At 46.3% G+C, this 15,789-nt stretch overlaps 1 protein-coding gene across 6 annotated transcripts in view; it reads right to left on the reverse strand.

The window, feature by feature from the left end:
• Positions 1 to 13,982, reverse strand: part of TTF1 (transcription termination factor 1) — a 36,362-nt gene extending 22,380 nt beyond the window's left edge. For 3 of the 6 annotated variants that reach the window (XM_044926482.2, XM_025261926.2, XR_003102462.2), the window contains exons 1-5: positions 13,833 to 13,982; positions 7,139 to 8,172; positions 3,580 to 3,800; positions 1,990 to 2,175; positions 765 to 843 (exon numbers count right to left, since the gene is read on the reverse strand). In XM_044926482.2, coding sequence (XP_044782417.1) covers positions 765 to 843; positions 1,990 to 2,175; positions 3,580 to 3,800; positions 7,139 to 8,154 — 1,502 coding nt within the window. In that variant the 5' untranslated portion in view covers positions 8,155 to 8,172; positions 13,833 to 13,982. Of the gene's footprint in view, positions 1 to 764; positions 844 to 1,989; positions 2,176 to 3,579; positions 3,801 to 7,138; positions 8,173 to 10,846; positions 12,278 to 13,832 lie in introns of those variants that run through there. The other 3 variants (XM_025261928.3, XM_025261927.3, XM_044926483.2) reach the window with 3 other exon arrangements.
• Between the last annotated feature and the right edge of the window lie 1,807 nt (positions 13,983 to 15,789).

Below are 15,789 nucleotides of genomic sequence, written 5' to 3' on the forward strand. Positions count from 1 at the left end.
AAAGTTTCAAAAAAGAAACCAAGGTCATATCTGTGTTAAGATCTGATAACACGTATGTCTTGGTTTAAAATCATGGCGCTAAGGAGGACCCAATGGCCCTGATAGGTTCACACTGTCTGCCTCCTGGAGGTGGGATCAGTGGTTGAGCCCTTGGTGGCTGGCTGGAACCTCATGCGCGGGAGCTGACACTTTTCTGCTCATCCCTTTGTTCTGAAGCAGAGTGCTTACCTACAACCGATGCTCAATCTACATTTGTTTTATTTGGAGTGTTAGAAACAGACCATAATTGGGTATTTTACTTAGGAAAAAACGAGAGGAAAGACTGGCCATTGCCCCATGAAACTCTCTGCACTGATGCAACTGAATCACGCTGGGATGGCCTTACTCGTGCTCAGCTCCACCTTCCAATATTCACCGGAAACCCAGCACCGGGCTCAGCGCTGCAGGCGCGCTGCACTGAGAAGGGGCGTCTGGGCTCCCAAGGAGCTTACAGCTTGGGAGGCCACCGAGAAAACCTCATGAGCAATGGTAAGAGGCAGTGCATGGTGAGTACTAAGATAAAAGCAGAAAGGAAAACTAGGGGTTTAAAAGAGGGATATTGTGGAAGATTTACTCAAGAGGTTGCACCTGAAAGGGTCCTTGGAGACATACAAATGGCAACACACCTTGTCTCGCACACAAGAATCTTCACCATTTTGTTGTGGACCCTTTGACTTATATTATCACAAAGACCAGAGAAATGTCCTGCTCCCGTTTTTTCTTACCTGCCTTTGTAATTGTTGACATCAAACATCTTCTTTGCTCGATAATATACGAGTTTCCAGGGCCGGGCAATGCCCTTACCTGAAGCCAGAAAAGAGGTGGTCAGAGGGACTCTGGGAGTGTGGCAGGGAACGCAGTTGCAATTATAAAAGAAACCCAGGAGAGCCCCTTTTTACTACATGAGCGATCCTAGACCCCAGGTGGAGGCCGGGATTTCCTAGGTCCTGCAGAAAGCTGTCTTGGGAAGCAGATATATTGATACAAAATCCCATTTCCTGGATGGTCTCTGAAAACTACATGCTCAGTATGGAGGCTCTCTGGCTTCTGGTCTCCTAAATTCATGAAAAGAACCTCATAAGGCACAGGCGCTGAATTAGAAGGGGAGGCTGAGGTGGAGGACACACACCAGCAGTTCTCTGTAAGATAAAACAAAAATCTTTTCCAAGCGAATAAGCTTTTTCCTGCTTTTCCACTCCAACGATGAAATGGTCCCCCAGCAGGCTGACTGTTCTGCTTTCCTTTGTGCATTCCAGACAAAAACCTAAGAAATCCTCCTCTTTAAATACAACAGAGATTTACTATTATTATTATTTATTTGTCTCCACCAGGTCTTAGTCGTGGCGTGGAAATTCTTTCAGTTGCAGCATGTGGGGTCTAGTTCCCTGACCAGGGATCAAACCCAGGTCTCTTGAATTAGGAGCGCCGAGTCTTAGTCATTGGACCACCAGGGGAGTCACAAGAGACTTTTTTTCAGTCCAAACCTATACTGCTTCATGACCTTCTCCGACTTTCCAAGGATACCTCCAGGACGAGGGTCCCAGCTCAAGCACACACATGGCTCTACTTAGAGACCCTGGGAGGTGCTGGCACACAGAGGGATGTGCTTTTTGCAGTATATGCAAAAAAATAAAATAAAATAAAATACACAGTACAGGACTGTGAGAGGAACCAAAACTGTGACTGTTACCCAGTAGCAAAGAGTCAGACAGGACTGAAGCGTAAGCATGCAGGAAACCCGGAAGCCGATCATTTCTTACACCTGTCAACGCGCTAGTGAACACGTTGCAAAGCCCTGGAAGTACAGGCTGGCAGGAAAAGGACTGCTCACACAGCAGCCACCACGCGCTGCTGCAGCGGTGGCCAGAGCCCGCGCTCACTGATCGCCGTGATCACACACGCAAGGCTGGAAGGCTGTGGAGGCTCAAAGAGCCCCAGTTCTAAACTTACTAATGTGCACTCTGAACGCGTATTTCCTCTTTAAGTCGGTGATCACAGACTTCTCCTCCGGGTATCTGTCTGCGTACAGCAGCTTGTCTGCATTCTCGATTCCCGTCAGGGACAGGAATTCTTGCACATTCTTCTCCAACTGCTGATTTTCCTTCACGGAAAACTTGCCAAATTTAATAGTGACACCTAGGATTGGGGGTGGTGGGGGCGGGAGAAAAAGGCACCAATGTTAAGTCTTTAGGAACTTATGACACAGTGCCTGTCAGCCCCTCCCCTCGTGTCAGGGAGCAGCCCCCGCCTGGGCCCTGGACATCTGCTCCCCTAAAGAGTTCAGCTCAAGCCACACTGTCCTCCCCAAGTCTCCCCTGGTCATCCTACTCCAGTGTGACCTCTGCTGTGTCATCAATCCCTTCTTATACAGTTACTTTAAAGAAATATTGAGAGTAATATACATTAAAAATTCAAACTATTGACACAGAAGTTTAAAAGAAGCCCCCTTCACTCTCCTCTGCCACACAGTCCCCTAAAGCAGTGCTGCCGATTGGCTTGCACTTACGTGAACACGTATGTACATTCTGTGTGTGGACCTTGGGGGATGGAGGGGTCAAGGTCACTGCGATTCACGTTTTATTCCTTGTCATAATTCCAAGCACTCAAGTCTCATTATTAATGACTGCGTTACACAGTACACCTTCCCATTCTTAGACTTATTTTTTGGCCAAGCCACGTGGCATGTGGGATCTTAGTTCCTAACCAGGCATTGAACCTATGCCCCCTGCAGTGGAAGTGAGGCCACTGGACCGCCAAGGAGGTCCCAGACTTATTTTTAAAATCTTTTCATAAAATACACACTCATAAAAATGTCAACATAAAATACAGAAATAAAATGGGGTCCTTTATAGATACTGCTCAATGAATTGTTCTTGCTTAGTTTGTCTATTTTTTTAAAAAACTAATCAACATGATGAATTCTATAAGGCTAACGCCCCCCTTTTACTTTTGTCAATAACCAGTGGCACCGGGCGTCACACGGCAGACAGTCGTGAGTAAATACCACTCACTTGCAGTACGAAGCCCTACACTAGCGGTTCATTCTGAAATCCAATAGGCTTTCTGAGAGCTTCTTGTAACACAGTGAAATCAAGGAGGAGACCAAGCTGGGTAATGCTTGAAACCAGCTCACCCTCCAATTAACACCCTGGAAATTACATCTCATCAAAGCCAATGATATTTGATACGAGTATTTTCGTTTAATCTCAGTGGTGCATCCTTCCCAGCCTCTTAGCCACTTAACCTCTTTCCCCACATTTTCCAGGCTTCATCTGTGTTCTCCGGGTTCTTTCAGCCTTGTTCTTCCCTCACCTCCCCTACCAAAACTTGCGTCAAAAAAGAGGAAAACCATTGCGCTTTATTTTGCTAATTTTATAGCACAGATGACGGTTCCGGAAGGAGATGAAGCTGCAAGCAGCTAAGGGATGCTTCCCGTAAACTATAAAGCGGAGCCTGTGCACAAAGGAGGTCCGGGCAATTTACACACATATTAATAGCAAAGAAGTCTGACCAACATTCAAGCTCAGTCCACAAACTCACCCTGGGCTTTGAACTCTTTAAACCGCCCCAGGTCATCTCGGTACATCCGCTTGATGGTGGTGGCAGCCCTGTCCTTGATGTCGGGGATGAATTCCTGCAGCTGCTTCACTGCAGACTCCAAGTCCACCTCCGGATCTTCGGAATCTCGCGAATCTTCAGATAAATATTTAGCTATGGAATCTTTAGCCGAATTGCTTTCATCGTCATTTGTAGGTTCTGACCTACGGAGAAAAACTGGGTTGATTAACCTCAATGGGTCACGTGCCCAATGGCTTTCAGATTCTTTTCTTACAATGACTCTCATTTAGACTGTGACAACATTAAAGCTTGCAGGGATCCTGCAGTTGATTCAGTCCACGACATCTGAACTCTTTAATGTGCTGAACAGCTTTACTAACTCGATACACCTTTGGGGCTGACAAGAAGGTAAACACGCAGCCCTAATCCCTATTTCCACAAGGTGTTGCTTCTTATATTTAGTGTTTCTCAACTTTATTGTTTCAGATATTGACTTCCTAATAAACCAGGCCCTCTTCTACGCTCATGGATACTCAAGACACCTCTGGGACTCTTTCAGTGAGTTACGTTCTATAATAATGGTTATTAATTAGGTAAGTCAATATTTAGGGTCTTCATAGTTACCACTACTTCAGTGCAGTTAACAACGGCCATATTTTTTCCCCTTTGCAGTATAAAGAAACACAGTTTTCTATGTATTGGTCATTAATTCATCCCCAGAAACTTCCAATCAGCTGTCCAAAGCCGCTCTTAGTCAACTATATCAGCTAGCTGCTCAGATAGGTAACTGAAAAATGAAACTGAAACTGTATGCACTTGTCTGAGCAAAGGGTCGACAGTCTTCACAGGTTCACAGCTCAGTACAAGAACCATGAGCCTAGAACACTCCTGCCTCCTTATGAGTGACCTAAAATGCCCTGATGAGATGACACGGAGGGTGATGTGAGCTGGGCCCTAGGCCATTTAACTTCTACTTCAAGCCAGGACAATCTTCTAGTCAGCAAAGAGAAGAAAGTCACTGATAAGGAAATGGGGAGGAAACCGGTCCCAAGCGCCAGGAAATCAGATAAAGTGGTTTAGGAAAACTCCTGCATCTATTCATCAGCCGTGATATTTAAATGATAACTATGTAAATAACAATATCTAAACTTCTTTTATTTGGGAGAACCCTAATTCAAGTTTTCTTCCTGCTCCAGTAACATTCTAAGTTCTCTAATCCTTTCTCCTATCTATGTGCATACAGACAAAGGGAACTTTGGGGTCTTAAAATGCCTTTTAAACTTATGCATAGAATTTCAGAGCCAGAGAGTCAGAGACATAAAGAAGGAACTTAGGGTTGTGGTGGCGGGGCGGGGGAAAGGGGGGGGAAGATGGGAGGAAGGAATAGTTACTGGGTTGGGATGGACAAGTACACACTGCTATATTTAAAACAAACAACAAGGACCCACTGTATAGCACAAGGAACTGCGCTCAGTGTTACATGGCAGCCTGGAGGTGGCGGGGGCGGGGGGAGGGGGCGTGTGCAGTTTGGGGGAGAATGGATACATGTATATGTAAGGGCTGAGTCCCTTCACTGCTCACCTGAGACTATCACAACGTTGTTAACTGGCTACACCCAATACAAAAGAAATGGTAGGGACCTCACAGAAGCAGAGGATATTAAGAAAGAAGCAGAAATGGTAGGGACCTAACAGAAGCAGAAGATATTAAGAGGTGGCAAGAATACACTCAAGAACTGTACAAAAAAAATCTTCATGACCCAGATAATCACGACGGTGTGATCATTCACCTAGAGCCAGACATCCTGGAATGTGAGGTCAAGTGGGCCTTAGGAAGCATCACTACGAACAAAGATAGTGGAGGTGATGGAATTCCAGCTGAGCTATTTCAATTCCTGGAAGATGATGCTGTGAAAGTGCTGCACTCAATATGCCAGCAAATCTGGAAAACTCAGCAGTGGCCACAGGACTGGAAAAGGTGTTTTCATTCCAATCCCAAAGAAAGGAAATGCCAAAGAATGCTCAAACTATGGCACAATTGCACTCATCTCACACGCTAGTAAAGTAATGCTCAAAATTCTCCAAGCCAGGCTTCAGCAACATGTGAACCGTGAACTTCCAGATGTTCAAGCTGGTTTTAGAAAAGACAGAGGAACCAGAGATCAAAGTGCCAACATCTGCTGGATCATGGAAAAAGCAAGAGAGTTCCAGAAAAACATCTATTTCTGCTTTACTGACTATGCCAAAGCCTTTGACTGTGTGGATCACAATAAACTGTGGAAAATTCTGAAAGAGATAGGAATACCAGACCACCTGACCTGCCTCTTGAGAAACCTGTATGCAGGTCAGGAAGCAACAGTTAGAACTGGACATGGAATAACAGACCGATTCCAAGTAGGAAAAGGAGCATGTCAAGGCTGTATATTGTCACCCTGCTTTTTTTTAACTTATATGCAGAGTACATCATGAGAAATGCTGGGCTGGAGGAAACACAAGCTGGAATCAAGATTGCTGGGAGAAATATCAATAACCTCAGATATGCAGATGGCACCACCCTTATGGCAGAAAGTGAAGAGGAACTAAAGAGCTTCTTGATGAAAGTGAAAGAGGAGAGTGAAAAAGTTGGCTTAAAGCTCAACATTCAGAAAACTAAGATCATGGCATCCGGTCCCATCACTTCATGGCAAATAGACAGGGAAACAGTGGAAACAGTGGGTGACTTTATTTTTCTGGGCTCCAAAATCATGGCAGATGGTGATTGCAGTCATGAAATTAAAATATGCTTACTCCTTGGAAGGAAAGTTATGACCAACCTAGATAGCATATTAAAAAGCAGAGACATTACTTTGCCAACAAAGGTCCGTCTAGTCAAGGCTATGGTTTTTCCAGTGGTCATGTATGGATGTGAGAGTTGGACTATAAAGAAAGCTGAGCACCGAAGAATTGATGCTTTTGAACTGTGGTGTTGGAGAAGACTCTTGAAAGTCCTTGGACTGCAAGGAGATCCAACCAGTCCATCCTAAAGGAGATCAGTCCTGGCTGTTCATTGGAAGGACTGATATTGAAGCTGAAACTCCTAATACTTTGGCCACCTGATGCGAAGAGCTGACTCATTTGAAAAGACCCTGATCCTGCAAAAGATTGAGGGCAGGAGGAGAAGGGCACGACAGAAGATGAGATGGTTGGATGGCATCACTGACTCGATGGACATAGGTTTGGGTTGACTCCGGGAGTTGGTGATGGACAGGGAGGCCTGGCGTGCTGCGGTTCATGGGGTCGCAGAGTTGGACACGACTGAGCGACTGAACTGAATACAAAAGAAAAAGTTAAAAAAAAAAAATAGTTCTCATGAAAACAGAATCTAACTGCCTTATTATATACACGAAGAAAGGAAGGTCCCTGACAAGTTATGCAGTTAGTTCTGCACGTCACTCTATACCCGGATGGTACACCTCTTCATGATTTCTAGCACTCACTATAGCTCGGCTGAACAAAGAGGTCACAGGCAGGATTCACACACAAGATGTACACCATCACGTTACCTCTGCACCTTTTTGGAACAGGCCTGGGGATTCTCCTCTTGTGGCCTGGGTTTCGCACTTCCTTCAACCAAGGTACCTTCCAGGGAATCAAGAGGCGTGTCCTCAGAGCTCCTCCTGGGCACTGAAAAATCACCAGGCTCCATGGTGCTCTCAAGAGATCTTCGCTTCCTTTTCTTAGACTTTTTCTTGAGGCCGCTGGAATCCTGACTGCCTCCTGAAGTCTCGACCTCGTCGGCTACTCGGGATCCCTCCGAGTACACACTCTTGGCCCTCTTGGGCGCAGCCAAGGCCTCGAATTCTGGGGGATCTGGATGCTTCCTCTTCCTTTTCCTGGACTTGCTGTGACCCGCAGACATTGAGAGTTGCACGATTCCCTCTTCTTGGTCCACTTGAGGCTGCGGTTCCTGCTCCTGGGAGGCTGCCCTGGGCAGGGCGATGCTTGCACCCAGACTTTCCTGGACAGCATCCCAGGATTCAACTTCCCTCTGACGTTTTTTGTGCTTCTTCTTCTTCTTCTTCTTCTTCCGAACTTCACTGTGCAGCTCCTCGGACGTGTTTTCACGTGGCTTAGTAACTGAATGGGGTTCGTCTACTTCAGGCCGTTCTGCCGACTTCTGCTCCTTGCTCGCATCAACGTAAACGACATCCACATCGCTTCTGAAATTCTTCGGTGTGTTCTCAATATTTTCTTTATCCACCAGGACGTACGCAACACCTGTTTCCTCGTCGACTCCCGAAGCACTTTTTCTTCTCTTTTTCTTCTTTTTTGGTTTAGATGTGGCCATTTCAGTCTCATCGCAGATTTCTGATATCTTCAAAGGAGAAGAAACGAGACACTGGCTGTCCTTTCTCTTTTTTTTACTCTTTGTTATGTCACACTGCTCGTTTGCCAGGGAGTCGGTTCTGAAACTCTCCTGGGAATGCCTCCGATGTCTGTCCTTATGTTTAGAATGCTTAGCCTTTTTCTTCATGAAAACGGGAGTTTGGGTTTCCAAGCTGCTTGATTCTCTTTCCATTTTACTCCTGTAGGGGAACTTAACAACACGGTTTATTTTTGCAGTGCATTTTATACATTAGCCTCAGAATAAAGAAAACAAAATCACAGAAGGATGAAACTGCATGACAAACGATAAGCCTGGAGTCATGATTATAAATGTCCTATTACTCTAAAAGCACAGCAAGCTCACTATAATTCACTTGTCTGCTTCCATTGCCTTTATGATATAGGAAGAAAAACCAGTTAGCTGAGAACAATGCTCTGGCGTGATCAGGCCCTTGCTCCCCCTCCTCTTTTACCTCTCTTTTGTGTTCCAGCCAAACATGCCTTTTTCTTTTTCTTTCTATGGCTCCCCAAACATGCTCCAATCCTCTCCTTGGCTCAAAGTCTGATAAAACATAATTTCCTCTCTCCAGGATGCTCTCCATTGCCTCCCGCCCCTCCCTGCCTCCTGCCTCCTTTCATCTTTCAGAGCTTGGCTTGAACATCGCTTCTTCAAGAAAGTTTTAAAAGAACACATACATTATGATACCATGTATATTAAATTAAAAAAATATACACATTATGGTTCCCAGGTGGCTCAGTGGTAAAGAATCCACTTGCCAAGCAAGAGACACAGGTTTGATCCTTGGGTCAGGAAGATCCCCTGGAGAAGGGAATGGCAACCCACCCAGTATCCTTGCCTGGGAAATCCCATGGACACAGGAGCCTGGCGGGCTACGGTCCATGGGTTTGCAAAGAGTCAGACTAAATAACAACCAAATATATTACATTTAAAACACAAAAAAACAGTTTTCTGAATGGATATATATGTGGCAAAACTATGAACACAGTAAACTGGCAAATCATGGATTAGGGACAAGTAGAGAGCCAGCTCGGAAAAGGCAAGGGCACCCCACTCCAGCACTCTTGCCTGGAAAATCCCATGGACGGAGGAGCCTGATGGGCTGCAGTCCATGGGGTCGCTAAGAGTCAGACATGACTGAGCGACTTCACTTTCACTTTTCACTTTCATGCATTGGAGAAGGAAATGGCAACCCACTCCAGTGTTCTTGCCTGGAGAATCCTAGGAACGGGGGAGCCTGGTGGGCTGCCGTCTATGGGGTCACACAGAGTCGGACACGACTGAAGCGACTTAGCAGCTTAGCAGAGAGCCAGCTTCTCTCATATCTGTAAATTTTTCTTTCTCTTCCTTTTTTTTTAGGCCACGCCCTATGACGGCATGTGAGATTTCAGTTCTATAACCAGGGATCCACGCGTGTTCCCTGCAGTGGGAGTGCAGGGTCTTAACCACTGGACTGCTAGGGAAGTCCCTGTAGTCTTTTATTTCTTAACTGGAGTAATGAGTACAGGGGTGTTTGTTATATTTTTGTCTACGCTTACTTGACTGCCTTAAATAGTTCACTTTATAAAGCAAGGGGCAGAACAAGGGCACAGGTTGCTTTCACTTGTGTTAAAAACAAGCAAATGAAGGATATAAATGTACTAAGTATCTACAAAAGGGAAAGACAGAAAAGAAAGTTTTCCTGATCACTTGGGCTTTGTCTATTCCCCAGACAATATACTTTCACAGCAAACTACTTCTCTTTTACAGCATTTAGCCCAGCTGTGGTTCACAGCGAGGACAGCAGGCAACCACTGACCTCAAGCTAAAAGATTATCTCTTTGAGAAAGAAGCTGAATGGGCCTTATTAGTGGTTCAAAGAAGAGTCCAAGTTCTGCAGTTAGTTGGAATGAAGTTTAATAAGGCCCCCAAGTCAGTTCTTATACACAGCACGTGCACTCTGGAGTTTGAATACAGGAATAGAAATGTACTTCACAAAAGACATGGTTAAAAATATAATTTTACAAACATGTCTTATACCTCTCCTTGCTCTGTACTGCTTCTGGGTTTCAATTTTTAAGATTTTACTTCTCTGTAAGTAGGAAGTATGTTTACAGGGGTCAAACATCAAAGTAATCTCTGAGTAGCCCTCCTCCTTTTCACACAGAAGGTGCAGGAGTGCTAAGTCACTTTGGTTGTGTCCAGCTCTTTGTGACCCTCTGGACTGTAGCCCACCAGGCTCCTCCCCGCCAGGCTTCAGGCAAGAACACTGGATTGGATTGTCGTTCCCACCTCCAGGGGATCTTCCCCACCCAGGAATCGAACCAGGAATCTCTTCTGTCTCCTGCGTTGGCAGGCGGGGTTTTTATCACTGGCACCACCTAGGAAGCCCCTCACACGGTGTCTGTATTTTACGATCTGCATTTTGTGATTTTCATTTAACAGATTCTGGAGACCTCGCTGTATCAATGGTCTTTCAATTCGGAATGCTACGCACATTTTCTACAGAAGCTACCTACTTTTTCCTAGGTAGTAAAGAAACTGTAACAGCTGTGGGGCTTCCCTGGTGGTCCGGTGGTTAGGAGTCCCCCCTACCAATGCAGCGGACCTGAATTCAATCCCCAGTCCAGGAAGGTCCCACATGCTGCAGAACAACTGGGTCTGCGCTCTAGAGCCCGTGCTCTGCTCTGCAACAAGAGAAGCCCCCCGATGAGAGGCCTGTGCACCGCACCCAAGAGCAGCCCCTGCTCGCCACAACTAGAGAACGTCCCTGCAGCAGCCAAATATTAAAACAACAAAAAAAGAATTGTGTAGCTGGAAGGTCTGGGAATGACAAACATGTGGACTGATCAGACTAAGAGCCAAATCCCCAGTCTCACGATTGTACCTTCAACGGAGGCACCAGGAGCTTTGGTGGAGGCCTCTCTTCCTGGCATCACTCGGAGACACATGGGCACCCATCTCTGACTCTCTGAGACCTCAGCCGTAAGCAGTGTAACGTCTGCAACTCGATGGCCTGTTCAGAGAGGGCCCAGCGGGCTTTGGCTGTCTCCTCCACTATCAGAGCCCCAGCGTCTAGCACAGTGCCTGGTTCACGGGAGGAATCCAATAAATACGTTTTGAGAATGAATTAATGCCTTCTCTTTGGTTGCTCTGGAACTGTTAAGAACAGGTGGAGGAAAAAACTCACAACTGGGCAGATGGGCACTACTTTAAGCCCTTAGCTGCTGACAACAGCTGGGACCTGAGCAGTGACCAGCAACTGAGCCCTGTCTCTCTAGTTCTGTGCTGTCCAATACAGCAGCCACGAGCCACATGAGGCTGCTGAGTGCTTAAACGTGGTTAGGCCAAACTGCGTCTAAGCATAAATACACACTGCATTTCAAAGACTTGGAACAGAGACAGAGAAAGAGCTCACCCATAGCTGTTGTTTATTGCTTTCATGATGAAATGATGGTTTGGATATAGTTCAGTATGTGCATTCCTACTTCTCTTTCCTTTTTATGTTTTTTTTTTTTAATGTAGCTACTAGCAAATTCTAAATGACACACGTGGCTTGTGTTCTTATGTTTTCTGAGAACAGCAGTGCTCCAGAAGGCTCACTTGCCTACTCTTCTTGAAATGGTTATTTCAAATCTTCCCAGGTGGCGCTAGTGGTAAAGAACCCACCTACCAATGCAGGAGATATAAAAGATACCGGTTCAATCCCTGGGTTGGGAAGATCCCTTGGAGGAGGGCATGGCAACCCACTCCAGTATTCTTGCCTGGAGAATCCCATGGATAGAGGAGCCTGGCAGGGTACAGTCCGTGAGGTTGCAAAGAGTTGGACATGACTGAAATGATTTAGCACACATGAATTTTGCAGCTCAACAAGCTACAAAATTTCATCCTTCACTCTGACCTGAAGTAGATTAACTTGCCTCTGACCTCACACACTTACACACATTAGCTAAGAAATATGTCCCCCCAAATCTAACATGTTTGCCTGCATTTGCCCTGTTCTCCCCTCTTGCTGCTGCAAAGGAAGTGTTTCTTCTCCGTGGACCCCAACCTCCTCCTCCTCCTCCTCAGAGAGATGGTGATCCATCAGCTAACCAGTCTCTCCCCTTCTACCTCCTGCACTGGATCCCTTCTAGCAATGTCCAACAATCTTCAGACTATTTTCTAACTTAAAACAAAAAACAAGGATGCCACTATCCTCCAATCCCAAAGTCCCACCTAGCTATTCTCTTTCCTCCCCTTCACAACAAAATTTCTTTTTTTTTTTTTTTGCCACACCACACAACTTGTGGGATCTTACTTCCCTGAAAGTGAAAGTCGCTCAGTCCCATCCAACTCTTTTGACCCCATGGATTATACAGCCCATGGAATTCTCCAGGCCAGAATACTGGAGTGCGTAGCCTTTTTCCTTCTCCAGGGGATCTTCCCAACCCGGGAATTGAACCCAGGTCTCCCACATTGCATGTGGACTCCTTGCCAGCTGAGCCACCCTGACCAGGGATCAAACCTATGTCCCCTGTAGTGCAAGCATGGTGTCCCAGCCACTGGACCACCAGAGACTTCTCTCAAGCTCTCTTAATAACAATGAACAGAGCAGATAATTCTTTTAAATATTCATTTACCTTTCATCCGTTTCTTTCTTTTTGGTAAATACCTTGTATGTTGCTCCTTCTGGTTTCTTGAACTCAGCACAACCTTTTATGTATAGGGTCACTTCCCCACTAAAAACCATTTTTCTTTTTTTTTTTTTTTAATGGCCTCTCCATTGTTCTTAAGACAGAATCCCAAATCCTTACAGATCTACCATTCCCTTTATGATTTAGTCTGGTCCAAGACCACCTCTCCACCTCTCATTTTTCTGTGGGTTTCAGACATCCTGTTTTCTTTATGTCCCCAGAATATACCATGATATCTTTATCAGGGGATTTACAAAAGCACCTCATTCTCCCAGGAATGCATTTCCCTCTGCGTTACCTTTCTGCGCTATAACTAGTCTTCCCCGCCCCCCCTTCCCCCTATAACTAGTCTTAAGTTTGAAAATCACTTTCTCTAATTCCTCCTGGGTCCCGCCTCCTCCTTACAGGGTTTCTCAACAATCCAGCTGTTTCCCCGATGGCACTTAGCTCCGGAGGGACGTAACCGGCCACCTAAGGGCTGCGGTCTCCTCGTCCTGTTTGTTTCCCAAACGGTTCCCTGGATATGCATTTATCCCTATTTATACGCATTTATCCCTGTTTATGGAGAAGGCAATGGCAACCCACTCCAGTACTCTTGCCTGGAAAATCCCATGGACGGAGGAGCCTGGTGGGCTGCAGTCCATGGGGTCGCTAAGAGTAGGGCACGACTGAGCGACTTCACTTTCACTTTTCACTTTCATGCATTGGAGAAGGAAATGGCAGCCCACTCCATTGTTTTTGCCTGGAGAATCCCAGGGACGGGGGAGCCTGGTGGGCTGCAGTCTATGGGGTCGCAGAGTCGGACACGACTGAAGCGACTTAGCAGCAGCAGCAGCATCCCTATTTATATGCATTTATCCCTATTTATATTCAGAATAGACCACTTCCTGCCTTGCAGGGACGTGCCCAAGCTTGGTCCCGGATTCCCTCCCCACTCTGGGGTTCCATGAAGACCCCGCTCGGCCCCAGGATGGGCATTCCGGGCCTGATAGGAAAAAAAAAACAAACAAACAACGAAAGTTCCCGCGTGGAAGCGCCTGGAGCGGCTGCGAGAAAACAGGCACCACGTCCATCCCTGGGGACCTGGGTCCAACGCAGGCCTCTGGGGAGATGAAGACAAGCGGCCATAAACAGCTCGGTTCAGACACGATCACTGGGGAAAAAAAACCGGAACAACTGAAAAGCACTCTCACCCACCTGCCAAACGCGTCGTCTCCTTGCCTTTCAATCCGGAAGTGCCGGTGTCGTGGAAGCGGATATCGTCGTGCGTCACTTCCGGCCCGCCCTCCGGCAACGCGTTGCTATGACAGCATGCCGGCCTGCTCTAGGCTGTAATTCGTAGGCCTTTGTTTTCTGCAGGTTTTGTTTACTACCGCGATCTTTGGGAGTTGGGTGCGTCAGGGGAGGGGCTTCCCAGGTGGCGCTCATGGTTAAGAACCTGCCGGCCAAGGCAGGAGATGTGAGAGACTCTAGAGACAAGGGTTCGATCCCTGGGTGGGGAAGATCCCCTGGAGGAAGGCATGGCCACCCACCAGTATTCTTGCCTGGAAAATTGCCATGGACAGAAGAGCCTGGCGGGATACGGTCCATAGGGTCTCACAGAGTCGGAAACAACTGAAGTGACTTAGCATGCACGCACAGGGCAGGGGAGAAAGTGGGACGACAGAGCTCTTCCGTCGACTTGCTGGTTCATGCCTACACTGCCATGTATTCAACGGTTATTTTGCTGAGGTCCATCTACACTGAACTGTGATGTTGGAGAAGACTCTTGAGAGTCCCTTGGACTGCAAGGAGATCCAGCCAGTCCATTCTGAAGGAGATCAGCCCTGGGTGTTCTTTGGAAGGAATGATGCTAAAGCTGAAACTCCAGTACTTTGGCCACCTCATGCGAAGAGCTGACTCATTGGAAAACACTCTGATGCTGGGAGGGATTGGGGGCAGGAGAAGAAGGGGATGACAGAGGATGGTGAGAGAGTCATTTCCTAGGCAGATTGATAGGAAATCTAGGGGTCCCCAAGGAGAGAGGGGTCTCCAAATGGAGAAAATAGCCTGCAAGTGTCAGACATTTTTATCTCTCTTAAACGGCAGGAGGAAACAAACTAACAATATTTTTTTCCTTCTCTATACAAATTTAAAGAGAGGTTTCTCTTAAAATACTGTGTTGTCATAATGACACCTGGTTTCGCCTGAAGTTAGCTATTCTTGAGCCTAGAGATAACCAATGCCTTTTTCTTATGGAAATGTTTGTCTTAAGCTATGCTAATGTACTACACCTTTACCCCAAACTCTGTCTCCAAGTCGGTTCCGCCTCTTGGCCCAAAACCTACTTGACAAACCAGTATGTTATACTCAGATATTGTTCCCCTAATCTATGTAAATGAAACTATTTGTATGGTGGTCTGCCCTTCTTTAAGATTCAAGTTAATCATTTTATGGCCCAGGATAAACCATTTGGTGCCATTCTGAATTTTAAGACATTCCTTTCTTTCATTAACAGACTGCTAGTGACTATATAACATCCAATTGAAGACTAGCAGGGGGGGTACTCTTTCTGCCCCCTTCTGATGCCTATGTCAGAAGCTTTCTCTATCTCCTTTATACTTTAATAAAACTTTATTACACAAAAGCTCTGAGCGATCAAGCCTCATCTCTGGCCCCGGATTGAATTCTTCTTCTCCGGGGGCCGAGAATCCCAGTGTATTCGCGTGATTCAACAACAACCTTTCAATGAGATGGCTGGATGGCATCACTGACTCGATGGATGTGAGTCTGAGTGAACTCCGGGAGTTGGTGATGGACAGGGAGGCCTGGGCGTGCTGCAATTTATGGGGTCGCAAAGAGTCGGAATCGACTGAACGACTGAACTGAATTGATCTACAGTCCAGGAGTGAACGAGAAGGTGAGGATTACCCGAGGAAGACAGAGAACAAGCAGATCAACCAAAATAATTTCAGATTACCCTCCAAGGAAAATAAAACAGGGCAATGTGATGGAGAACGACTGGGGTCAGTGAGTGCTAGGTTAGAAGACTGATGAGTGACAGTTGAGTTTGAAACGAAAAAGATGAACAAAAATCAAGATGGTAGAGTGTTCCAGGCTGGGAACAGATCCGGAGGCCCTGAACTTGGTTGCTGGAGGAACTGAAAGAAGGCCA

Source organism: Bubalus bubalis, chromosome 12 (assembly GCF_019923935.1).
Source record: "Bubalus bubalis isolate 160015118507 breed Murrah chromosome 12, NDDB_SH_1, whole genome shotgun sequence".
Taxonomy (NCBI): Eukaryota; Metazoa; Chordata; class Mammalia; order Artiodactyla; family Bovidae; genus Bubalus; species Bubalus bubalis.